General features: G+C 42.4%; 3 protein-coding genes across 6 annotated transcripts; 2 read left to right on the top strand and 1 right to left on the bottom strand.

The window, feature by feature from the left end:
* Window positions 1–5,180: 5,180 nt before the first annotated feature.
* On the bottom strand, window positions 5,181–16,427 carry LOC121299531. 2 transcript variants are annotated; one of them, XM_041227312.1, is made up of 4 exons: window positions 16,327–16,427; window positions 7,831–8,354; window positions 6,671–6,835; window positions 5,181–5,722 (listed from the first exon to the last, which is right to left on the bottom strand). In XM_041227312.1, the coding sequence occupies exons 2-4, from the start codon at window positions 8,336–8,338 to the stop codon at window positions 5,481–5,483; spliced, it is 915 nt and encodes a 304-aa protein (XP_041083246.1). In that variant the 5' UTR covers window positions 8,339–8,354; window positions 16,327–16,427; the 3' UTR covers window positions 5,181–5,480. The 2 variants fall into 2 exon arrangements, with proteins under 2 accessions (XP_041083246.1, XP_041083245.1); XM_041227311.1 differs by lacking the exon at window positions 16,327–16,427 and adding an exon at window positions 8,808–8,913.
* Window positions 12,005–14,486, top strand: LOC121299532 (thyrotropin subunit beta-like). The gene is made up of 3 exons (XM_041227313.1): window positions 12,005–12,079; window positions 13,498–13,660; window positions 13,880–14,486. The coding sequence occupies exons 2-3, from the start codon at window positions 13,499–13,501 to the stop codon at window positions 14,147–14,149; spliced, it is 432 nt and encodes a 143-aa protein (XP_041083247.1). The 5' UTR covers window positions 12,005–12,079; window position 13,498; the 3' UTR covers window positions 14,150–14,486.
* An 812-nt stretch (window positions 16,428–17,239) lies between the features above and the next one.
* Window positions 17,240–26,249, top strand: LOC121299529 (mitochondrial glutamate carrier 1-like). Of its 3 annotated transcripts, XM_041227307.1 has the most exons (10): window positions 17,240–17,335; window positions 19,009–19,178; window positions 19,824–19,949; window positions 20,574–20,629; window positions 22,657–22,747; window positions 22,871–22,989; window positions 23,194–23,389; window positions 23,570–23,724; window positions 24,274–24,349; window positions 24,474–26,249. In XM_041227307.1, exons 2-10 carry the CDS (start codon window positions 19,159–19,161, stop codon window positions 24,631–24,633), a joined length of 999 nt encoding a protein of 332 aa, XP_041083241.1. In that variant the 5' UTR covers window positions 17,240–17,335; window positions 19,009–19,158; the 3' UTR covers window positions 24,634–26,249. The 3 variants fall into 3 exon arrangements, with proteins under 3 accessions (XP_041083241.1, XP_041083242.1, XP_041083243.1); XM_041227308.1 differs by lacking the exons at window positions 17,240–17,335; window positions 19,009–19,178 and adding an exon at window positions 21,562–21,649 and having other exon boundaries at window positions 19,907–19,949; window positions 20,574–20,893; XM_041227309.1 differs by lacking the exons at window positions 17,240–17,335; window positions 19,009–19,178 and adding an exon at window positions 21,562–21,649 and having other exon boundaries at window positions 19,917–19,949.

Genomic DNA, 26,249 nt, shown 5'->3' with positions numbered 1-26,249 from the left:
AAGACAGTGGAGACAAAGGTAAAAGACTTCATGTTGATGCCTACATTAACATTTCTATGTATTCCTGTATATCTTATTGAGTGTGTAAAATTATGGACACAAGATTCACAGCAACATTTACAACCTATTAATCTATTTGAAATAATATCGTTTGTAACCCCTAGGAGGTTTACAGTGGTTTTATAGTGAAACAATAAGCTTAAAGAAGTCAACGTTAAAAGACACCAGGGTTTGAAATCTATACTGCTTTAAATAACCAAAACACAAGCCTTTTGTAAAATAATTGTACTGTCTGAGATAGTAAAACTGTTGCTTATCTTTTTAGCTAAACAATCTGAAAAAGCAAATGGAAAATAAGAGCAAATCTCACGAAGAGCTGCAGCAAGAGGTATATATTCCATATTCATTATAAACATCAAGGAGAATACAAATACTGTCTGTAGGTCACCATGATTATCTCAGTATAAGTATACTCTCACTGAATTAACTACATCTGTTTCTTTTACTAGATTAAGAATTTAAAAAGAAAAATGGCAACAGACAGCAAAGCGTGCAGTCAATTTGAAGCTGAGGTATGTACCAATGAAGAAGTGTTTTCATGCAGTTATATCTCCAGCTCAGCTGCTTTTCACTTTTTATACAAACTTATGATGCCACCCATTTAAATGTATGTTCTGGTATAGTGTGCAATGCTGCTAGGGAAGACAGAACCCCCAGTATCCCAGTCTCTGCTATGTGGACTAATGCCCTATCAGGGCTAAATTGAGGAAATCAAACTAATTGCATACCTGAGGCAAAATCAAATGCCACGCAAGGTGAAAAACAGGAAAGGCGACTGAACTGTCCTGCTGTGCTGCCCGTCCCCCAGAGGCTCTCATATTTAGTGAGATTATTATTATTACTCTGTTGTATTTTTTGCTGAAGGTAAATGAATTAAAAATGGAGCGTGAAAATGTGCAAAGACAGCATGATGATGAAATGAAGAATCTTCAGAAGGATTTTGAAGCCAAAACGGTTTCTGAAGCAGAACTTTATGAGGAGGTATTTTCTATTATTGTTGATTTTTATATCCACACATTTTCTGAAAACACTACGCTATATATTAGTGTGCTATTGCGCACATAGCCAGTATATTTTGGTATTAGTTTCTCAAATAATACAATAAAAAATTATTCTTGCAAATAAAATCATGACATTATAAACAAGTCAACGTTGGGAACTTCCACAGGTACAGAAGCTAAAGCTTACAGCTGATGAAGCAGTGAAGAAGCAGAAGGAAACTGAAATCAAATGTCAGCACAAGACAGCTGAAATGGTTGCTTTAATGGAAAAGCACAAGGTAAAACGTGTGATTATAGGTGATCGAAACAGGCACCGAGAGCTATTGCTTTTGGGAGAGGCATTTTAATGACCTGTGGTATTTACTCGTGTTTTTGTAAAATGTCAGAACCAGTATGATAAGATGGTGGAAGAAAAAGATGCTGAACTGGAGCAGCAGAGGAAAAAAGAAATGGAAAAAATTGCAAATAGAACTTCACTGGTAAGATAGCAAGCATCGCCTTAGTGAAATACCTGAATAATTACTGCAGAAAATGCCCACGGAAATAACTGCCTCGCTTTTGATTATTTCACAAACTGTGCTTTTGTATTCTCTTGACAGATAAAGTTTTCCTCCCTAATAATATATTTAGTACAATGTCTATGGCTGTACCCATTGCTGTGTAATATGCAGTTTCCTCAGAAAATTCCCATTTCTCAAAGAATAGTGTAAATATACATCTTTTTAACACTTAAAAATACAGCAAACATTTGTTTTTTTGACTCACTACCCGTCACATTTAGAAAAGTGGTAGCCAGTTTAGTTTGCTTCCAGTAAACGATTGTCAAAATGCTCATAAATGTTATTTCCTATTATATAAATAATATATAGATATACATTAACATTGTATTTAGATGTAATAGCAACATTTGTTTTTTTTAGGAACAGGAATTGTCCCAGATCAATAATGAACTGTCATATTTCAAACAACAACTTCAAACTGTGAAAAAAGAAAAGGTCAGTCTATATATTTTGCATACAATTTGATGCTCCGGTTTTATGATTTTAGATGCTAACTTCAAATTGTTGTTAATCTCAACTCATTTTTATGTAATACGTTATCTTTTCGTTGCAGGAAAAGATAGAAAAAGAAGCCAAAGTATTGAAAGAAAATATCGAGTTTTTGAAAGAAAAACTGAAAAAGAGGGTACAATATATTTTATTGAAAAATACAAATCACTATATAAATCTATATGACTTCCTGATGGGTGTATTTTAATTATCTAAATACTATAGGGACTTTGAGGAATGTTGATGTGCTATTAAGAGTAGAAAAAAACACCAGCAGTGTTTATATAAAGTTAAAGTTGATGGGTAAGATCATTAAAATACAATTTTTTTCTTCCAAATTTGTAGGATATTATGGAACAAGAAGTCAGAATCTTCCAGGAGAACCTGCAGTCTACAGAGGAAGAGACTGAGAGAAAGGTAAGATTTATGGATACAGCAGTTTCGACTAAATATACTGGATACTGATTGACTTTCAGTAATTTAAATGATTTATTTTTATTTTTTTTACTAACCTCTAATCCTAAAATTGTGTTACATTTTAGATGCAGGACACATACCCCCAAAAGAGCAGTTTTAGTTTAGGAAGCAGAAAGACTACTCCTTTCAATAAAACTGCGGGGAGTGCTTTGCTGAAACCTGCAAAGAAAAGAGAAAAGGTTGAACCTGCCATGCATACACCTGTATGGACCCCAGCCAGAAAAATGCAAGCTACTCCGAATGTAAAGGTGAAAAGAGACAATCCAGAACATGCATTCCAGAAACACTTTTCTGTTATGAATTTGCTGCTATGTGTTGTGGCTCTTTATTTGACGTACGTTTGTCTTCTTTCCTAAAGCTGTTTGTGAGGGTTGCATTGTTATTAACACACTTGTTTTAGTTTGGTGTACAGTAGCACTACAGCAGCATTGTGAAGGAGATCTGGTCATACCTGTTTTATATCTGAATAGTCTCTTTTAAATTCACGTTAAGATTGTGTTGTTTTTAGAGTTACACAATACGGACACCGCCTCCTTCTGCTGGGCAGTCAGTGCAGAAAGGAATATTCACCCCAATGGTCGATGAAACATTAAAGAAAAAGAGAAAAGTTGCCCTGGATCTTGATATGCAGTCTAACAGCTCTGAGAAGAGTGATTTGCTGGTAAAGGTCTATATATATAGTTTTGCTTCTATAAGGAGTAGTGTATAATTTAATTTAGGAGGAGGCCACCTAGACCTCTTTTCTGTTGAAGAATCTACATTTACCAAAGTATTTTTAATTTCATTGACTTCCCTAGATATATCTGTATATTTTAGGTACTTTTGTTCCAGAATCTTAAATTGCCAGGCGTTTGCTTACAGATCTTATCTTTATTTATTTTAGAGTGTTTCCACAGAGGTTGAAGCATTTAAAAGCCTATATGACAGTGATCCTCACGCTCTGCGCCTGTGTGGTGAAACTGGCAAAACGGTATTGTTTCATTTTCTTTATAGTATTATGAAACTTACTCTTAGGCTTAATGCTATATCTAGAGTATCAGCTGGCATGCTTGACTGCCTGCATGTCATGCCATTCTCTTGCATTTGATATTTTAGGAGCATTTTGCAATAAAGTCTCCTGGTATGGCTTTGAAACTAGCAGCTGTTAAAAAGATACGTGAGGCAGGGTGGACAGCAGTTACAAATCCAGAAAGGAAGAGGAAAATGAAGGCAGCTGAAAAATTCTTTGAATAAATTAACAGTCACTGATTAGTGACATTTATTGCATGTTTAAATGACCAATAGTATGAGAATGTTGTTGTGTTATACTGTTTAAGATTGTTCATAAAATCATTTAAAATGGCTTTAAAACTTAACGTTCAATTGAAATGGGTATTTTTTATATAAACAGCTTAAGTTGTTTACCATTAAGTCTGTTAAAATAACCCTGAAGAAGAAAGTGTTGTGTTGTTTTTGCAGTTCTGTAATTTGCTAAGGATTTGTTTCTCATTTGCGTGCACCTCATAAATGAATGAACTGGCCAAATCTATAATTTAAAACAATAACACAGCCATTCACTGTTAAGTACTTTTAGTTTAAAAAAATGTAATGTTGCATTTCTGAAACTGGTTGATCTTGTCATTATTTACAGTATACTTTCTACAGTATGCACCTTCAGTAGTTCTGTTCAGCATCTTTGAAATCCTGCATACCTGTTTGTAAGTCAACAATTTAGACATTTTTTTAGAAGACACACAATAACTAAGGACAGAAAACATTGCAAACAGAAAATAATTTCAGATTGTTCAATCTTTATAGGACTAAAATCTAAATGAAAGAAAACCACACACATTTATGGCCCAATTAAAAAGATAAGATCATCATAAAAGAGAAGAAAGATAATCTTTTACTGGTCTTAATTAATAGTTATTTATTTACTAGCTATTTACCAAAAGTGCTGAAGTTCCCTTGTTTGAGGATCTAATCTGTAAATAAGGTTCTAGCATGTGCACAGTATCAGATTCTAAACAATAAATACAACACTTGTGCCTTTTTCCCTTTTGGTGTTGATTTGAAGCAAAAAATAATAATAACTTTTTTTAGAAAAAAAGCAAAATTGCAGATGTGATCAGATATAAGGTTAAGTATTATAAACAACATACATTAGTTAAGAAGAGTTTTAAGTAATTATTTTAAGTAATTACAAAATGATTTTGTTTTTACACATTTAAGTGCAGCTGCTGTAACTTGTGTCAGTCTATTAACCTGAAGTGCTAATTAATAATTATTCAATAAGACAGTTTACATTTTTTTTTTTGTACAAATTTCATTTAACAGGACACAAAATATAACAGAGTTATCAAAGCCTATTAAAGATAGACATCTGGAATATGAACTTGAGATATATGTAAATGCTAAATATTTAGCAGCCCATAGTGATTCCTGGAAAAGCAAAAAGCAGAACATCTACATTCACATGGGTACATACACTGTGAGAACAGATGAGTCACTTGGTTCAGGCAGAATTCGAACCCTGCAAGCTAAATCTCCACATGTTATTAATTCGCTGAAGTGTATCGAGACCTTCTCGTAGTTACCCATAATGTGTTTTCCGGTTTGTAGTAGCAATGGTGTAAGTTGCCCTGTTTGAGAAGTTGAAAATCTAAATCAAGTGGAAATCATCATCACGGGAGAGGTTCCTCTGAAAAACACAAGATGACATAACAATATTTCCTGAGCATCACCCCTCCCTATTTTTTCATTATGGGCCTCTGCGATATCTTGAATAACGGACTACAAACAAACAAACAAAAAAAGATTAAGCATGACAGTTCAATAAGTACGTACAGTACCACCGAAACGTCAGCTTACACCTTCCTGTTTGGGTCTCGTGGTGGTTGCAGTCTGAAATGAATCAAACCTCTTCAGGGGGAGCCTGAAATGTTTCAAAGGTAGACCCTTCAATACTGGGGGGCCTGCCCTGTTCTTCTGGCAAAAATTCCAGCCGAAACTGAGGGGCTCTGGAGCCAAAGGGCCGATGCTCTGGGTGGAGTTCTTCGTCCTCCTCAACAGTCATGTTTGGGTTGTATATTTGGATGCCATCATACAAGCCTCCTGAAATGACCAGCGTATCATCTGGGGCGCTGTATCTGTCCACTGTGAAGACAAACAAGCAGGTAAAGTTAGATCTCCACCTACACATTGCAACTAGATATGCTAACATTTGCATAAACAAGTTGCTAGCAATCCCATTGTACAGACAACAACTGATTGCAAGTTTACTGATTGCTCAAAAACAGAACCCTGATCTGCTCCTGTAACCAATTCTGGGCAACTGCTTCCATTATAAAAAAAAAAAACAGCAACATCCTACAAAAGTTAGTGAAACGTAAACAGTGCAGAAGAAAGATTACACAATATTTTTCCATCTTGTTTAGATTCATACATGTTCCCAATCATAAGTTATTTTTTTGTAAGACTTGGAGCTTTGTATTTTCTAATGACTATGACAATGGAGCTTATTAACACAGCAGGGGGAAAAGCACACGGATGGAGAAACACACACTAGAAATAGGGAGCTCTTCTCTATAAACTCATGCCTGAACACGTTTACAGACAGGTAAAAAGTATTCCCGAAGATCCTAAAAGTACAAGCTTAGCTTTGTCTTGCCTCAGGGACATGATAAACAAAGCATACAATCCCAGTGAAGAGTCCAAACCACATACTACTAGCTCAAAGTCTTCTGAGTAACATTCTGAATAAAAGGATGCTAATGGTGAGCGGTGAGCGATCAGATATGAATTAGAATATACTGCTCAGTCTTGTAACCTTTATACTAGTCTCTTTAACCCTTTAGATTCAGCCAGTCCTTAGACTGTTCACCCACCAACATCTGTTCTCTAGAAATGTATGTGCTTTCTGCTTGCCTGATTACAGTTAGGTGGCGCAGTGTGTGTAGGGGGCAGTTTGTCCTGCCCTTCGGAGCAGTGTACAGAGCGGGGTGGTCCTCAACACTTGAGATTAGATGCGTGAGCAGCATTCAGAAGAGCACAGAACCCCAGACTGGCCCCGGAGGAGTGGAGAGTGTGCAGTTAAAGACTGACCTGTCTCGTCTGCAGTGTTGTACAGAGGCCGGTGTGAATACTGAGCGCTCTTCCTCTTGCACTTGTTCAGGCTGTACATGACGAGCACGAGGACAGCCACTCCGAGAACAGTGCTGAAGAAGATGGTAATCGCCATTTCTGAATTGTTGAGTCCAAATCGCTTGCCTTGAAAAAACCAAGAGAAAAGCATGCATTAACCTTACAAAAAAGTGTTACATTTATGTGCTGCTTGCAACAAGAATGCAGTGAAATTAGGTTTGCCAAAGATTTCTACATTTCATGACAGTGGTATTATACGATTGTCATTGTTATTAATTTATTTGGCAGATGCCTTTATCCAAGGTGACTTACAGGTTACAATGCTAAATCAATATTTAAATACTTTACAATTTACAGTAAGTGTAAATTACACCACTAAAATATAATATGAAATAAGATGCAACAAGTTAGGGTTACAGCAATTTGTATCTACAGATATAATATTAAGATGAGAGGAGGCCATTCAGCCCATCAGGGCTCGTCCTCTTCCTAGTAGCTGACTAATCTCAAAACAAGTCTGGTCTTATAGGAATCCAGTGATTCAGAATCAACAAAGTGGCTACAAAGGTAACCCAATCCACCCCCTCCCCACTCTCTGTGTAACCAAGTGCCTTCTACCCGCTTTCCTAATTCCAGATCCACTTAGCTTCCAACTGTGGCCTTCTGGTCCTGGTTATTGCACTGCTATCAAAGTCTTGGGTAGGGTTAGTGCAGCACAAACTGATTAGTCAAGTATTCAGATGAGCTCTCCACAGGAACCAGGTGTGGGCAGTCAGGTGAGGTCACTGGAGTTGATTGGACTAGTTTACCATTCCAAGAGAAACAAGTGAAGGGTTTGTGATGAGCGCTGCTTTTCTGAGACTGTGGAGAACAGTGATCCAGCCAAACCCAAGCAGCTGTGTCTTCACTCGTTTCTCTTGGATTGGTAAATTAGCCCAATCAGCCGAACACTCGAATAACCAAACACTCAAATAACCAAACACTCAAATAACCAAACACTCGAATAACCGAACACTCGAATAATTGGTCTATGCAGCTCCGGTTAGGGTTAACTTTGTCAAGCCCATTTTAAGATTTTAAACATTCAAGCACGCCTTGTCCACAGCTCCACAGATCCTCACCTAAGTTGTGAGTGCTGACGAGGGTCGTGTAGAAGGAGGCGGGCTGCACTGGGAGGCTCCCGGTGACACTGGGGGCTCCGCTTGTTACAGATTCATTCTGGTCTGGCTTCAGGCTGGTGGGGATCGTGCCAGCGCTGGTCTGAATGGCGTGAGTAGTGGGCAGTGTTGTGACAGGGGGCGCTGTGGTACCCTCTGTCTCATTCACTGGGGTTGTAGATTCATTAGCAGTAGGATACAGAGTAGTTAAAGTGGAGCTGTCTGTAGAAACAAGCGCTGTTGTTGCAGCCCCAGACTCGCTGGTGTTGACCTGGGGACCTGCAGATGGGGCTGTGGCTGGAACGTGCATGGTTCCGTTGGATGTGGTCGTCATAGCATTCTGTTGTGTGGCAGGAGGGGGAGCGGAGGTTAGACTTACATTGCTGTTAGATAGAGAGGTGGGAGGCAATGACAACAGCAGATACAATCCGACTACAGCGAAAAAAGGTCCAGGTTTTTGCCCAGGGGTCATGGTTTGTGTTTAAAACCTGAAAGAAAAAAGAAGTGCTCTGAATTTAATATGTATCCATCGTCATCATTATTATAAACACAAGCAATCAGACATTTGTTTTAGGAGCTCAGCAGCACTCAGCTGTTCAAAAACATGTAAACAATGACTAGGCAGGCTTCAGTACAGTGCGCGATCCCGGCTCCAAACTGCATAGCTTCAGTTCAAACCAAAATCGTTTCCAAACAGCAGCTCTCATTCCCGGAGTGAGCAGGCCTCCTTCTGAAGACTTGGCTGCGCCCTAACATACCTGAGTTTATAAAGCCATTTGGTGTCAAACAACAAAGAACAACAAGGTCAACAACAAACTCTTCATTGTGACAACTGCACCAGCTCAACTACCCTACCACACACAGTTACACAAGACCGCGTCGTGCAAGATTTCACTGTGAAAACAACAGCACCCTGAAGACACGGCTTGGACAGCACTTACCTGAAGCAGCTGCCTGTCTCCGCTCTGCTCAGTAAAATCGACGTGTTTTTACCACTTCCTTGCTTCCACAGCTCTGTTTTCGCTCCCTGGAGGGCTGGCTGGGAGTGGATCCTCACGTCACAGAGCAGGTAAGGGGGGAGGGGAGGGGGGGCAGGTCCTGTTCCTAACTTCCTGTGTTAGTCACAGCTGTTAGAATTACTCCTGTGCTTAAATAAAACTTCACTTCATGTCTCCGCTAGCAGTGTTTCTGTACCAAAGGGCAACTATATTGAATTACATTGCCAGTAAGACAGTAGTGAACCTGCACACAGATCTCCTGCAGTACCACACTATGCACTTTCATTGTGTGCAGTGTTTGCTCTGAATCCATTGTGCTGGTGCTGTTTGCAATGCTGCGGTCTGCTGATCATTCCAAAGGTGGAGAGAGCTGCCTGGAAACCCAAAGACTATGGAGACAAGTTCCCACCAGCCTCACAGAGGCTCCCATTCACAGCATGGGAAGCACAAAGCATTTGTCACACAATCCTGTGCATAGTATTAACAACCATTTCAATTTTTTCCCCCTGAGTTTACCTGTAAAGGTATCTAGATTTTGCACCCACTATAACTAATTCCCCTCCCACGCAAATGAGCATGCAATCCCATAGGCTTAAACCAGTTTTGTATTTTATTTGTAGAAAAACACAATACTACCCAAAATATGATTTCCTATTAAGGAGGACACGGCTTCCATCCCATTACAGAATACCCTGAAGAAGACATTGCAAGAAAAACCAGCCAGTGTGAGACTAGCAGCAGCATTCCACTAAACACCTCAATCCTGACTGAGCACCCCTCAGCACAGCAGGCTGCTCAATGGAAACGTGTCCCCAGCACACAGCCAGCTACAAATGCTATGGAAAATATGAAAAACGAAACACTGCTAAAATGGCACTGTATCGCTGATCATTTGATTAAACAGACGGTTCATGACAAGCACGTCCACCAGATGGTGCTATTGTACTACCTGCAGACCTATAGAGAGTAACTTGTCAGGCTTGGCTGCTGGTTCAGCCTGCTGAAACATAATGCATTCGTAAAGAAAAGCCATAGTGTAAAGTGTAATGAGAACATAATGAACCCTGAGAGAACTGCCAGACTCACAGTAACCCACAGTCTCACCATGTTCACATACAGAGAGCTGCCACACAGAGAGAGAAGAGAGAGTGAGGAGGCGACCAGCAACCACTGAGCCATCACTGATTTTATAAACTTCAACTAAAGCCCTTCTTATCTAATGCTTTATTCACCTGAAAACTGTCAAACTTACAAAGCTAGAGCTAACCCCATCGGGTGCGTATTATTGAAAGCGTTGTAAAGGGTACACAAGGACCTTTCTATTTGATTGTGTTACATGTTCCCGTGCGTTGCTGTCTGAAAGAGGTGAGAGTGTAAATAGACTCAGGGGCTCAGCAGCTTTCGTGGCATTGAGTTAGTTTCGGAGTTAGACAAGGGCTAGGAGGTGCTTATTCAGTTTCAGCTCCCACAGTTAAAAAAAGGACATTAGTTAGCTGCTAAATAACGAATAAGCAGAAACAGAGATAATGCATTCGTACACCACATAATATCTTTTCATAGTGTGTTAACAAAGTGGGATGAAGTGCATTTGGAAAAACAAGATCAACAAAAGAACAAAGAAATAAATATTCACGTCACAAAACACAAGACAGTGACTCACGCTTTTCTTCAAAGTTGTTTGGTTTGATGTCTATGGCTGGCAACCCTTAAAGTTTCTGTTTGTGTACCGGCTGCTAGCGGCAACCACCTGCCTCCTGAACCTGTTGTGAGAGGATCTCAGTGAAGCTACTACAGGCTGCTAACGCCACCAGCCTACCTCGTGTGTGCTGGTGAGGCCAAGACGGTAAAAGAGAGGCACGAAGATCTTTGCGCTGATGGTGGATATGAGGGCATAAGAGAAGCTGAAGAGCCAGAAGAGGGTGCCAAAGCGATAGGCTTCAGCTGGAGTGCCAATGACTGTGATGCGCGACATGAAGCGGATGGTCAGTGACATCGCCACCGGCACTGTGGTCAGCTGACACTCGGCCAGGAGGAATTCACTGCCGCGGCACTGCTCCCCCCCCCCCCCCCCCCCCCCACCAGGGCCTGGTATACCCCAATTCAAGCGACGAGCCAAGAGAGTGCCCACGAAAACCATGTAGTCCCACATCGAGAACTGAGCCCCCGCGAGCCATGTTGTGCAAGCTAATGCAAACCCGACCGATATCCCTTCTTGTTACTGACTATAAACTACCAGCAAAATCTTAACGGGTTTCACAGAACAGACTTTCTCTTATTGAAATGATTAGAAACATTTTTATTTCCAAGAAGAAAATAACACTAAATTGATTAGACCTGTTTATCTTGCAGCTGTCATTTAAAGCCTGTTTATGTTTGAGAAAAAATATGACCCCTTATAAGTGTAGAGTGCCTGCTTAATCGATTCACTGATAATATATATGAGCACAGTTTAAAGTAGGATTGATTCTGCCCCGGAGAGACACCCTTGTGTTTTAAAGAGACGGAGCAGGCAGCTCTGGAAGAACAAGAGCTTGTCGTCAGCACAATTTAATTAGGTTCAGATCCAACGAAGGCAGCGCAGGCTGCAAAAGCCTTCGACCCGGCTAATGCAAAATTAAATGACAAAAAAACCCAACAACATCGGATTGAGTTTCACAGGGAGCTATTGTGATATTGACTTTGTTTATATAACGAGACTGTGTGGTAGCTCTCTGGCAGTCAGATGGGCTCTTCGTTTGTTAGTCTGTATTAGTTGCTATGCACCAAATCCTCCTGTATGACTGATAATGTCTGTTCAATATGGACATGTGGTAATAGCCATGCCATTTTCAGTCACAATAGGCAAGATAGCAGATCAGATCTGCTCTGATAAATGGTTGATTAGTGTCACTGTAAGCAAAGTGAGCAGATGTTTTGTAAACATCCCCTTTTGAACTTCAATATCCTGCTTTCAGTTTTCATGATTATGAATCTTTCTTGAGACTCCTGGGTCAGCCTCTTGACTATTCCCAAGTAGGTATGCGCCCGAGATGAGCTGCTAAGCTCCTTGCATGAAATCCGATCTGCCCTGCTTGCCCAGTAAGGCGCGCGGTTTGGGCTGATTTTATCTGATTTTACTAAAAAGGGTCAGAGGGGATTATCGTCCTTGTATAAAGTCTCAGTGTGGAGAGATAGCAGAGTGTCAGACTGTCCCCTGAGCTCCAAAACACATACAGGTAAGTGGAGAGTGTATCATTTTTTTTACATGTCTTTTTAAAATGTATTGCAGTGTGTTTAGCCTAAGAATAGACTGTTACCTGTATTGAGAATCACTTGTTTAGTGTCTATTCTCTTTGCTTCGTATGAATCTTACTCGAATGCTTTACTGTATACTAGATTGTCTGTGCTTGCTGTTGCTTCTGCACAGATCATTATGTGCCACACTTGTTAACTATTCCAAGGCTTCTGAAAAGACTCCTCTGAGGTAACTGCAGGGAAGTGAGGTGGGGGTGCATATGAAGGCTGCACTGTATAGTGGAGCACACAAGTGATAACTTTCCCAGCCAGCATTATACAGAAACTCCTCTAGCCCAACGCTGTTTTTCAATTCAGCTAGGAAAGGTTCTTCTCTAGCAGCAGCCCAAAGTGGGCAAGAGGCATTCAGCAAACCACTGAAGCAGTGTCTTCTTTCTGTTTACCTGCTCTCCCAGAGTGTAGGAAATACACTGGTACACCACACCACAGAGAACAAATGCGGTTCCTCTTACATCCACTGGGGGCAGAGTGCGGCAGGGGCTGGTTACCGGTAATAGTTACACTATGCATTAGTTAAGATAACTGTGCTATACCAGGCTTGTCATGCTGCAGAAGTAAAGTGATGCGTGCAAGTCAGCGTTTTAATTATAGCAATCCTATCTAATGGCTTGGCATCCGCTGTCAAATTCATACCACTGCAATGAATCTTATTCCAGGGTCACTGTTGAGAGCTGTTTGGAACACACGTCACCCCGCCCCTCAGTGAGAAGGAAGATTAGAGCTGTGAAAAGGGTTTGTGTCTGTGATGAACCCAACCCTTTACACAACTAGGGATCAGCCTGGATTTCATACAGATGACTCTTCATGTAAGGGAGGTGCGATGTGAAAACAAGTGAATAGTATAGAGGGAAATCAAGCAGAATGTACAGCGATGTTTAAAAACGAAACCCACTCAAATTCAGATGTTTCGACTAGAAAGACTTCTGTGAAGTATCATTTATTTCATTATTCTTAATTCGGCTCTATTAAGGGTTTATGATTATGGATGAAGATGACACTAAAGTGTTAGTTTAGGATCCATTCTGCTCCAATAAATAATGCTGAGGTTACATTTCCTTATTGCATATCTATTACTGACTACGCATTTACGCATAACATGAACTTCTGCACATGCTTAACTGTTTATGAATTAAATACCTATTTCTAGATGAACTAAGATGTCACTGAATAGTTCCTTTCGCATTCTAATAACGCACTTGTTCTAATCAGTTCCCAGTCAGTTCCATGTTCTACACATTTGGCTCAGGCGTTGGCGTATCGTTCTGATGTCGCTCATCACTCATGAGGAGCGGAGGTAATGAATGCATTCGGACCTGGTTTTATTTTCTCGTGCTTGCAGGATGAGTGCTGCTGTACTGACGTGCGCCCTCCTCTGTCTGGCAATGGGCAATGCCTGGTCCCTGTGTGAGCCCACTGCATACACGCTCTACGTGGAAAGAAACGAGTGCCCCTACTGTGTGGTCATCAACACCACTATCTGCGCTGGCTTCTGTGTCACACGGGTAAGAGCGGAGAGCCATTCCTGCTTGCTAACATTGACCCAGCTGCCTGTCTGTATCATACTGTAACTCAGACAATGTGAAAGCCTTCTCCTCGAAACACAACCCAGTAATAAAAACAGCAGATAGGGCTGGCGTTTGACCTCCAGAGCTCCTGGCAGTGAAGAACGGTGTGACCTTCAGCCATCCTATAATGTTTCAGGGCTTGTAATTGCATTTCAGGACGTGAACCTGAAGAGCCTTCTTCCCAAGTCAGCTGTGTCACAGAGGAGCTGCACCTACCAGGATCTGAGCTACCACACGGTGACCCTGCCAGGCTGCCCGCTCCACAGCAACCCCTCGTACTCCTACGCCGTGGCACTGAGCTGCCGCTGCAGGAAGTGCAACACAGACTACAGCGAGTGCACCACGGAGACCCTGCGCCCCAGCCAGTGCACCAAACCACCCCGTGAGGCCGACAGCTACCGCGGCCAGAGCAACTTCATCCAATAGGGGCCACGGCCGCCGGGCAACACACTCGCATAGGGAGGGGGTTACAGGGGAGAGGGCGAAGGGGGCATGACAGGGGCCAAACATACAATATTTTCTATGGAAGTTGTGCCACCTTTAATAGAACTAGCGTTGTGTATGTCATCTGCAGAAATGGACCGGGCCGCTTTCTTGATTTTCCCACTTGTGTTCTAAGTAGGCCCACTTGTGAGTTTTTTTTGTTTTGTTTTGTAAAAGCACATTCCTACGACGCTTCAAGGCGTCTCACACACGGTGTTTCGTGTACGTGTTTCATGTATGAACAGTGATCTTACATTCCTTGCATGTTTCAATGTGCGTTCAATAAATCCTTGTTGGGAGATAAAGCCTCTGTTTTATTTCACTGAGCTACGGTTTCTCCTTCCTGTTCTGTGGGTTGGACACAGGGCACTGCAGCTTGAAAAACACAAATAGTTCAACGAAGTCGTTTTCAATTCACAATGTGTCTACTTATTACAAGAACAAACTGACGCACTTTCCCAGGAATCCCTCGCTGGGCTGCACAGAGTCCCAACGAAGGACCAGTAAGAGACCATGTTCACAAGAGGAATTTCAAAGTGCTGATGAGCTCAATATAAACTTTTCACTCAAGTTAACCATTAGCCTGTCCCACTACCCATCATAAAACTCCACCTCAGAGTTTTTCCAGTGTATTTGCACAGTATTTTTCCAGTGTTTATGCACAGTGTTTTTGCAGAGTTTTTCCAGTGTTTTCTCACAGAGTTTTTGCTGTGTTTTTCCAGTGTTTTTCCAGTATTTTTGCAGTTTCTCCATTATTTCCCTGTAGTTATACTTTGCATTAATATACTTCAGTCTGGTTTACCATGTTTATTAATCTGCTTTACCATACCTTGCTAGTCTTTGCAATGCTTACCCATGCTTTATCATGCTTTCACTGAGCTTTTCATGCTTTTGTGATAGTTAACTATTTATCCATTACTATTAATTACTATTATGATTAACTCTGACTCACAGTCAACCCAAACCCCCAGCACTTTAACAGTCAAATATATTACTATAAAAGTTGTATTTCTATTTCACTATTGGCCTAAGGGTTCGAATCTGTTGCTATGGAAACCAGGGAGGAGTGCAGAGAACAGATGGTCTATTATTAAGGTCCATTGCAAATCCGGTTCAAGGTGGGGAGAAGCAAATGTGGGAATGAAAGAGATGAAGGACATCAGAAATCCTGGGAAAACTGGGACAAGAGCCAAGAGCAGCAGTGTGCTCAGGCTGCTGGAATAGTGGGAGTTTATTCTCTTTGGGAATTTCTGCAAGTAAATGATTAGAGAAGTCTGTTGTCTATATAAAGCTGTTGTGGTTAATCTTTTTCAAGTGTGTGGCTGCAGGCTGCCTTTCTCACACTTACTGGAACTAATTGAAGTGTTTCCATTTTTATTTCTGTTTGGCTGCGGATTATTCCACGACCATTGAACTGCACAAGGTTAACTCGCTGCTTCTGTGCTCAGCTGAGGGGAAATGAAATCTTAACGGTCTGTCGTTTGGGAACCACATATAACAATGTGACGAGTGAGCCAGTAACAATATATAGCAATGGTGATGGTCACCAAGCCACAGCCATGTCTAGAGATTGGAGACATGACCAGCGTTATCATGTAATAATGCGCCGTGCCCAGGTGCTTACCCAACTTCTTTGGCATGCAAATTCTCAAGCATCATGTTCATGTAAAATATTCCACATTCTCAGCTGACTTCCTCTTTACAGTGCAATCATGTGGCTAGGGTTAGATTAACAAATGTCAATAAGTCAGGGGAGGAGAGAGGGGATTCCCCAGTCCCAGGACAGTTCCTTCATTTATCTCCCCCCCCCCCTACAAAATCCAATGAGCCCACCCCCCGATGAGAACGTACCAACATGTCTGTGAAGACTATATATGGATGACACCCTCTCCTCCCTTCATAATCCCTGACCCCACGCTTAGTAGATAATGCATCCAGTGCTTTTCCATTCCCAATGTAACTTTCAAACAGCCTCCTGTCCAGTGTGGACGCCACTGCTTTAAGAAGCTCTGAGCAACGTGTTTCCATTGTCCTGCCAGAAAGCTGCAGGGTGCTCAGACCGGTTCAACAAGTAAGACCGATTCAACGCCTATTTATAACAGGTCAGTAATTACAGTTACCTGTGTTTCCTTATCTGTGAAGAGTGTGGGCTGAAGCTGCTTCACTGTGCTGCGAATCCACTCCTCCTAGGAACCACAAAACCAGAAAAGCGAGTTTCAGGCATGAGGGAAGCAACCGTGTGACCCTGACGATGTGCGCTGGCAATGCTGTTAGTAAGCAAATGGAATGTGTGCTGCCACTGCCAGGACTCTTGCTATGGCACACCGCCCAGCTCCACTCCCCTCCCCAAGGCTAGAACGGAATACCATTCCTGCTTTCCAGAAGGAATTTTAATCTTGTGAACAGCCCTGAACAAAGCTTCTGAACAGCAGTGTGTGCAGCAGAAATAGATGTCCTTATTAAAGCCCTTTAAACTTGTCCTAACCTTTTAACATCATTTCTGTCGCTCTTTCGACGCGCTTTTTACGTTCATTCATGATATGCGCATGTTTTAAATAGAAACTTTTGCATCCTGAATTGCCAAGTTTGAAACACGAAGCGCAAAATACAAGCGAAGACAAACGAATCAGTGAGAATATTGCTTGAGCTAATAAGAGGTCTGGAGAGCTGGGCTGAATACCAGCTGGAAAGTTTGTTCTCCCCGCGGGCCCGTATGAGTTATTAATATTTACATACATGCCAGAGGTTTGCGAGTAATTGAAAAATCAATACAGAATGAAGGGCTGTATTCATCCGCGTTAAACAGGCTTTCTGAATAACCTGCCCTCTATCTGCGATTGTTACACCCTGATTTCACCCCTATAGTAAATGAGTTTAGGGTTAACCCCGGTTTCGTTTATTCCTGTCACATTACACACGCTGCAAAGTATTCAAGCGCTGACAGCTGACCACGGACCGGCCACTCCCAGAACCGGGCCAACGCTAGTATGCGGTCCGCGGAGACCTGATTGGTTCATTCTGTGCCTGCGTGTTGTAGCCCCGCCCATCAACTTCGGTGGAAATTTCCATTCACATCTTCAGAGGCTTGGAAACGTCAGCGCGACTCACTGCAAACCTTTGCGCTTTGAGGTAAGGACGCGTTTGTGCTGCTGTCTTAAAATATTATTGGACTTTGTTAAAACGTAATTTGTTGCTGGTATTTGAAAAAAAAAAAAAAAGTCGGTGATGTTGAGTTAGGATAGCGGCAAAGAGCTAGTATCACAAATAAAGCTATATGTATGTATGTATGCATGTATGTATGTATGCATGCATGTATATTTGTAGGTGCGTTGTAGGGTGGCGCTTGTATTGAAATGTTGCTTCAGGTTAACCGAGTGGAGTGTTTCAGGTTTTAAGTTTGTTCTTGCCGTTCACTAGCCTGCGTGCGTACGCTTAGAGGAAGTGCGTCTGTTTCCTGCGGTTCCAACTTTTTAAAATCCGCCCAAACTTTCTGTAAATATTACAGATTGATCACCTTTAATCGCGGTAGTCGTGGTCTATAAATCACCTGCTGGTGAAGTTTTTATTTCCAATGCTCTTGGTAACCGAATCCGCTCAGTAATGAATGAACTCTTCCCGTAACCTTGAAGCGCCGCCGTGTGTCACATGACTGGCGAAATACACTGAACCTGTGTGTGTGTGTGTGTGTGTGTGTGTGTGTGTGTGTGTGTGTGTGTAAGTGTGTGTGTGTGTGTGTGTGTGTGTGTAAGTGTGTAAGGAGGTCATTGTATTTCCAAACTCTGTTTTTGGTTGCTGGACGTTATATCACCAGTCTGTTGTTATTATTATTATACGTTATAGTTGGCTTCTGTGAGCTGTTTCATGACATTGATTTAAATTCCCAGTGTAGAAGAGTATTGTTATATCTTAATAAGCTGGCATTGGAGGTCGTCCTTTTGAAAATCTGCTTTGAGCTCTGATCCTTTCATAGGAGCCTGATCAAGGGCTGGGGCTCCCCCAGCTTTATACTGTCGAGTCCTAGGTTTTGTATAATCGTGGTGCGCTTGGGCTGGAGGCTTGCACGAATCCTGTGTAGATCAGACACAGGGTGAATGCCACAGTGCCACAGTCTGAGTTTTACTCTAACGGGAAACCGCAGCTGAACGTGTGTGTGTGAGAGAGTGTGTCACTGCAGTTCAGCACCCCCCCTCCCCCCCTTATATATATATATCTCCTATTTGCATTGGCATAAACTGATATGACATAATCTGATTCTCTTGTAGCAGTCTGCTAATCTGTAGAAAAACAGGAAGGATCAGTTTGCTGTGACAAATTGAAATAGGGTTAAAAAATGAACAATTTTGATCATCTGTTTCTCGGTTCAGTGAAAGATCGTTCTGTGGTTCATAAACTTCATTCTAACACAGTTGACAATGAAGGTCATTTAGGTTCACTGTTAAAAGCACTGTCTTTTATTGGCGACATCTGTATGGGGAGAGCAGGATCCTGCGTTGTCGTCTGGCCAGGGCTTTGCTATACGAAAAGGCATCTTTCTGCTTGCTGTAAGAATTCGAAGACAAATCTCTGGGGTGCGAGAGAGAGTGAGCCCCACCAGGGTGTTGCTTTCCTGCAGTGTGCTCAGGTTTCAGCACAGTAAGGAATCTACACTCCAGTGTGTGAGTGTGCTGCTGTAACTGGAGAGAAGGGCTCTGAGGGTGTTCTGCGTGCTGTGTGTGCGTGAGCGCTGCTCTCGAAGCAGGGATTTTGAATATATGCCAGGAGGCGGGTGAACAGCTGATAGTTCTTTTCTCTTCTCTCTTCAGAGACCAGTCAGGACTCGCACTGCTACACTCCAGAGGCAGCTCTTCAGCACTAGAGACCAAAGCATTTCGGAAGACAGCAGAGTTTATTTTTTTTTTGGTAGCTTCTTTTTGCATTCATTTAACCTCGTTAACTACAAATTCCTTTGAAAGATGTCCCAGAAACAGATGAGGTGAGTTTAATTTTTTTTTTTTCTGTCGCTTTGCAGCTGAGCAGTATTTTCTGGGTATTGCCTAATGATTAATTAGGAACGTTTTTATTTTTTTGCTGTTAGTTAAAATATCTCAGTGAATAAATGGTATTTTCCTAGCAGTAAGAGCTAGAGAATCTTTATTAAACCGAGGCGTGCTTTAGTGTTCCTGCTGCAGCCTGAGGTGAGAAGCGTCCTCTAGCGGATTTGCATTGTTGCGATGCAGGTAAATGATGTAATACAGTGTGTAGATTTCAGCATGGTGGGAGATATGAAATAAAGAGTAAATTGCATACTTCATCACATTTCAAGTCAATCCCAGCTACCTACCCCTTCAATACGGCGAGTTCAAATCGCACTGCAGACAGTTTTGCTGGCAGGTCCAGGCAGAGTGGGATCAAATCCTGCTTCTCAAGCAGCCCACTCTCTGATGACCGTCTCTGATTTCAGCAGGCAAGCCGCTTCAGTGTGGCTGTCAGATTGCAGAGTCCATGTGATTTTCTTTATTTCCCATTTTGTATTATTTAAAATGCATTTACTTTTAATCGATGGCTGAGGGGTTTGCTGCATGTATTTGAAGACTGTTGCATGTTGGAAACGGATTTCTCCTGCTCTTTGCCCCTACAGCCTTCCTGCCAAGCTGATCAACGGTGGTGTTGCTGGTATTGTTGGCGTCACCTGTGTGTTTCCCATCGACCTGGCCAAAACCAGGCTGCAGAACCAGAGGAATGGCCAGCAGGTGTACAGGAGCATGTAAGTGAAGCGTCACTTGCTCGGGTGTCTGTCTGCACACAGACCTTTCAGAACCAGTGCAGTAAAGGAAAGACGGGCCCAAGCTGGGCTTCAAGATTAACCCCCTGTTCTGGCATTGAGTGCTCCTCGTCTGTTTTATTAAATTGTTTTAACGTCAGCGCTACTCCGCTACATGTTTGGATGTGTTTGGACGTGTTTGTGCTCTATTCATGTCACTGGTTTTGGATGTGTTTTTAGGGTAATATCCTGGCTTATATGTTGTGCGTGGAATGTGGTATAGGGGGGGAATTTCTCACATGCCACCAGCCTCCTTCTTTACCCTCCAAGGAGACCACATCTCATAGTGTGTGAATCCACAGTATTGCACGCTTTCTCATCGCTGTGGGATGTGCACGGTTTACCAAACTGGGTTCTGTTTACTTTCTGTTCTGCCCGACAGTGTTTATGAATAGCTAGCGTTGGAGAAGTAGGAGTGGGGGGGGGGGGGGGTGGGGGAGTTCTCTTATTGAGGGTCTGGTCTAAAGACTGCTACCCTTCCCTTCATCTGCCTAATGCAGCCTCTCCCTCTCCAGTAAAGAATGTACCGTCTGATCTTGTGATTTTTTTTTTGCTTGTGTTTTGCAGGTTGGATTGTTTGATTAAGACTGTGCGGTCTGAGGGGTATTTTGGGATGTACAGAGGTAAGAAACACAGCCACGTCATTTAAACACTGGTGACTCGTGTCGCTGTGAACCTTGCTAGAGAAACCCAGCCACGCTGAAATGCATTTAACATTCATGTGCAAGTCTAATGCTGTTCCTGTTATCAGAGCTGTCCTGTAGCGTAGAATTGTCTATAATACGGGAACAAACATCAGGAGTTTCGTGGATGCAAGCGAGCGGCTCCACCTGTTTGACTTTGGAAGTGCTCTATCCTGAAGCCCAAGATCTCACTTCAGTATGGGGGTAAGATGAGCACTGGATGACCTCCTGTATCGCCTGAATCTTGCTGTACAGAGTTTCACTAAGTGAGCTGCAGTGAATGCATTTCTCAGTAGCTAACGGTGTTCTGCAGGACACTTTGCTACAGAAGTAGCCCTCATAGCACTGGAAGTTGTAGAAGTAAGCCAGAGAGGTTTAATGGCACGGGGTGGAGTGGGGTTTTTAATAAGGGAATCGTGATGGATTATAATGCATTGGGAAGTATAGGACACCCAGTGTTGCATAAGACAGGGAGTGTCTTTGAGGTGCATCTTCAGCTCCCTGCTGGGGACTGTGTTTGCAATACATCATTATTGTAAATCACATATGAGGTTTTACTCTGCAGGAGCGGGTGTTAAGAATGTATGAACAGTCCCATCTGAGTCCTTGAATTACTCGCAAGTGTTGTACAGTTATGCTGGAGTGATCACATCAAGCAATAAAGAAATCTGTATATAATTTAAACTCCCGGTCTGGTTGTATTGCAACATGTGTGGCACGTGGTTCAGTAGAAGATGTGTGAGTGTCCAGTAGCCTGCAGATGTGCATTGAGGGATGCGTGTTTAAAAACAGGAGCAGTGTTGAAAGCCAGTCCATGCTATCGCTAGAGAAATGCTGTTTGTTTTGCTGCATCTGTGTTTTTCATATTGCAGACGTCCCCGTGGATTTTGAGGGCTAGCCGATGTGGCACAGCCATGCTGGAGGCAAATCATTTAACGGTTTACAGAACCTCTCACCTTTGTAATTAGGCTACATTTTTTTTATTGATTTATTGTACTGCATATGTAAGGGTCCCTCTGTCCTCCTTGTCACTCCCTCATCTCACCTTCATCTCTCGTCTGTCTTTCCTTCCTTGCCCGTTTTCTTTACTTTCCCCTCTTATTTATTTATTGTCGGCTCCATCATTAACTGTTATGCACTGATTGCGTGTCTCTGCTCTGCATGATGACTCCCTTGACTTTTCACAAACCTTCAGACTGATGTAACTGACTCCTAACCTCACCAATTGGATTTGATATCACCTGAAGCCTGTTTTTTTTTTAAAAAAAAAAAAAAAACACATCTTCTCTTTTACATCCTATCGTGCTCTTTAAACATTGCACGTCTGTCTGAGATGCATCTGTATGTTTATTCCCTTCTCTGTTGGGTGTATCTAGCAGCATCCTTAAGGATGTCTTCACTTAATTGTATTAAATTCATGTTGGGGGGGGTACTGCTCTGATTTTAAATGTTCACATCAAAGCGAGATTTATTTAAGGGCAGAATCTTTGCACCCCAGCCCGTACTAACTTCACAGAGAGGAGTGCGCTTTTGTCCGTGTTTCTTTCTGCTAACCCTGTGCTAATGTGCCGTCCTTGTTTTAGTGTGATTGTGAATTTTCCGTTCTTTACTGTTTGTTTTTTTTCTCCTTTTCATTAGCTGTGTTTTTGCATGTAAATTTGTATTAAGCAGCAAACATGAAGTGTTTGAGTAAATCCCACCACCTCTTCCTAAATTGTGTGCTTAGATTCCTAACTTTTGAAAATGCTTGCTGCATTAAATTACAACGTATAAATATAACCCAGTAGCGTTGAACTGCAGTAAATCTCTTGCACTTGTTCAAGAACAAGTTTTAACATGCCTTAAAAACTGTATATTGAAAGTGAGGGGATACACACAATGTTGATGTCAGTGTGCGCTTGCACAGTGTGGGTTTTAGATTTTGACTTGCCTTGAAGGTAACCCTTCTGTCTCTTCTGTGTTTTCAGGTGCTGCAGTTAACCTGACCCTGGTCACCCCAGAGAAGGCAATTAAACTGGCTGCTAATGATTTCTTCCGTCATCGCCTTACCAAAGACGGGTGGGTGTTTCCATGCAGTAGCAGCTCACTGAGCTTTTAATGCAAGCGGGTGCAGGGCTTGAGCAAGTCTTCAGCACAGATTGTTCTGTTTAGCTTGTTTGAAATGTGTGGTTTCTGTTGCAGGAAGGGGATGAACGTATTCAAGGAGATGCTGGCCGGCTGTGGTGCCGGGACCTGCCAGGTTATTATAACCACTCCAATGGAGATGCTCAAGATCCAGCTGCAGGATGCTGGCAGATTGGGTAAGCTAGCTCTTCCTAACCACTGCCTTGCCATGGGATGTTGGTGGTGACGGGGCTCGCTATACTGCATCGAGCCCTTGAAGCAGCAGGGGTTTCATGCTACCTTAACCCTGGCACTGGTCATTCATCTGGACAACGGTGGACAGGCTACGGTGGTTAGATTGTGACTGTTGCTTTTTTTCTCTTCTGTTTCTTTGGGTGCAGCCGCTCAGCAGAGCGTGAAGGCTCCCATTGTGACCGGTGCAAAGCTGGCCAGTACCAGTGCAGTACCCCGCCGAGCCTACAATGTGGGACCAGTTCCACTTAATGGGAAAGTCTCTGCCTCACAGATAGCACAGGAGCTGCTGCGAACACAGGGAGTCCGGGGCCTTTACAGGGGTCTAGGAGCCACAGTGCTGAGGTGAGTCTGGAAGTGTGAGGTCCCACACAGTAAAAGGGTCAGGGAGAGGGCAGTGAGGGGGGTGGTATTCTGTTTTGAACTAGTATCATCTGTTCTGCTTCCGTACAGTTTAGGGTGCTGTGCGGGTTTGTGTTTTTGAGTTGAAAAGGGGAGTAACCTGAATCTCTGTTGTTCCCGCAGGGACGTTCCCTTCTCCGTCGTCTACTTCCCTCTGTTTGCGAACATTAACAAGCTGGGCAAGCCATCGGAAGATGAGAGCGCCCCTTTCTACCACTCTTTCCTCGCTGGCTGCATTGCTGGATCCACAGCAGCTGTTGCTGTCAACCCCTGTGATGGTAAGCTGGAGCAGCCTGGTGGCGCTATTGGGTCAGTGAAGGACTGGGGCTCAGTGGCGCTCAGCTGCCTTGGTGGCTCAGTTATGTAACGACGTGCCACGTCCTTTTTGTTTGTTTTTCTTGGTGGAATGCAGTGCAATGGAAAAGGGTGTTGATACACTAGACCAGCTGTTTGACTGTTTTGAATTGTCATTGCACATGATCCCTGTAGAACTGCGGATGAAATGCTGTTTCATTCCTGTTCTTTCAATTTTTATTCCTTCGAAGGAATTGGGTTTTTTTTTTTTTTTAGAGACATGATGATCGTTCAACTGCTTTCATTTGAAGCCAATTTTTTTTAATGGACTAACAAAAACGGTGACCTTCAGTTTTAAGTATTTTTATCGTCACTGTGAGACGCTCATTTCGACAGAATACTGCTAATTGCACTGTATTGCTCAATGATGTGTTAATTGATTTTTAAAGGGGATTTTGAATGGATTTTAGATTGGGATTGACCCAGTTCCCTGTGACCTGCAGTATAGTGATACACGGCTTTGTATTTTGCAGTGATTAAGACCCGTCTGCAGTCCTTGAACCGAGGAGCCCATGAGGAGAGTTACAGTGGGATCGTTGACTGCGCTAGGTAAGACTCCACACCGCTTCTCGGATCCTTTGCGTGTTAGCTCTCCCTGCACGAGACTAGGAAGAGAGACAACTACATTGTGTGAGTAATGTTTTGTACCACGTTCTGTTTTATCCTTCTTTAGGAAAGTGTTGAGGAAAGAAGGCCCCTCTGCTTTTCTGAAGGGAGCGGGTTGCAGGGCGCTGGTCATGGCCCCTCTGTTTGGAATCGTTCAAGTGGTCTACTTTGTGGGGGTGGGAGAACACATCCTGAGTTACAGTCCGTACAATGTGATCTCTTCATAGAGACCTGCCTTCCAAACTGTACCCCTTCACCCACAAAAACAACTACATCTGCAAAGAAAAAGTATTGAATCGAACAACAACTCCTGTGCCAGCTCTGAATATCCGAATATCCGTGCGCCTGGGGAGCGCTGGTTTTGAGGGGGGATCGGAAAGTTGATGGTTTGGTAGTCCGTGATGGGTCAAGAATGAGCTGGAGCGTGTGCTGGACTTCTCTTGCCCTGAATTGTATTATAGCTGTGTGTATATATTTAACTGGTGTGGGGATGTCTTCTGTAAAGGCTTTTGAGACTGGACAGGTAGTGGATTGAGTTGTGATGTTGGTTGCTTTAGCAGTAAGGGAGTGATTCCTGCCTCTCTTGTCCCCAGCTTTGCTGTCCTCGATCTGTTAACGAGCCTTTAGAATGCAGACGCCCTGTTTTTGCCTCAGTAAGGACCCCTTGCTCAGTCATCCTGCTCCTCAGGAGAGCTCGAGTCCTTCAGTGTTTGCTCAGTCTGTTTCCATGCACGCTTCTTGCCATGTCATCCATTTAGTGTTGATACTGTGAGGGAACCAACCTGTCTCTCGCGTCGAGCTGCTAGAGCCCTGTTATTTATAATGTGAGCAACAGCACTTGCACAGCATTGCTGTAAAGCAAAAGGGTTCAATTATTATTGGAAACCAAGCTGGGCATGTCAGTCTGTGTTGAGTTGAATCTGAATTGTGTTTTGGGACCAAATGTATCACTATTCTTTTAACTAAATGGCTTTTTTTGGTATAAATTCACTTTTTTAGATTTGCATCTAAAAAATGCATCTGGGATGAAATGCTTTTTGTTTTTTTAATATTTTTAGGTTAACTATGAACACAGTGGTGTAGGAATTGTGGGGGCATGTTTCACTGTTTGAATGGAAATGAACTTGCTGCAGAGTTGCACACGGACCTGTTTTTATTTTTTGGCACTTGTTTTCCAAACCAGAAATGGAATTCTGCTGCGGTCCCAGCAGGATGCGTTCTGGCACACCTAGTCACAGAAGTTTTTAAAGGGTTGGTTGAAAAACACTAGCGGTTTACTCCACACACAAGTTATTTCTGACGTCAAACTGTAATTGTGTTCAACAGCCAATTCTGGACAAACCCTTCCCCAAGGGCTTAGGACAGTGATGGTGTAAGAACCTATATATATATATAAATAATATATATATATATATATATATATATATATATATATATATATATATATATAATATTATATATAGGATAGGAGAGAGAGAGAGAGAGAGAGAGAGATTTCTGTAAAGTTTTTGATTTGTATGTTTAGAAGGGTGGTGAACAATGGGCAACGGTGCTAAATATTCATAAAACTGTCCAGCATCAAAGTGCTGGACTCTTATAGCTAGTAATGCATCACAAGGGGCTTGTATAAGAAACTGTCACGTCATCCTAAGATTGGTTTAATCTTAACCAAGTACTGTTTACATGAACTCTGCACGTTCCAAGTGCAGCATTCAGCAAATCCTCACTTCTGTAATCTAGGCACCCAGCTTCGTTTCACAACGTTATTATTTTTATTTTGTCTATATATGTATCTCTCTATCTTGTAATGTATTAAGTGAAATAATAAAGCAGTCTCTTTGTA

This window comes from Polyodon spathula, chromosome 25 (assembly GCF_017654505.1).
Source record: "Polyodon spathula isolate WHYD16114869_AA chromosome 25, ASM1765450v1, whole genome shotgun sequence".
Taxonomy (NCBI): domain Eukaryota; kingdom Metazoa; phylum Chordata; class Actinopteri; order Acipenseriformes; family Polyodontidae; genus Polyodon; species Polyodon spathula.
This window is presented reverse-complemented; position numbering and strand designations above follow the sequence as displayed.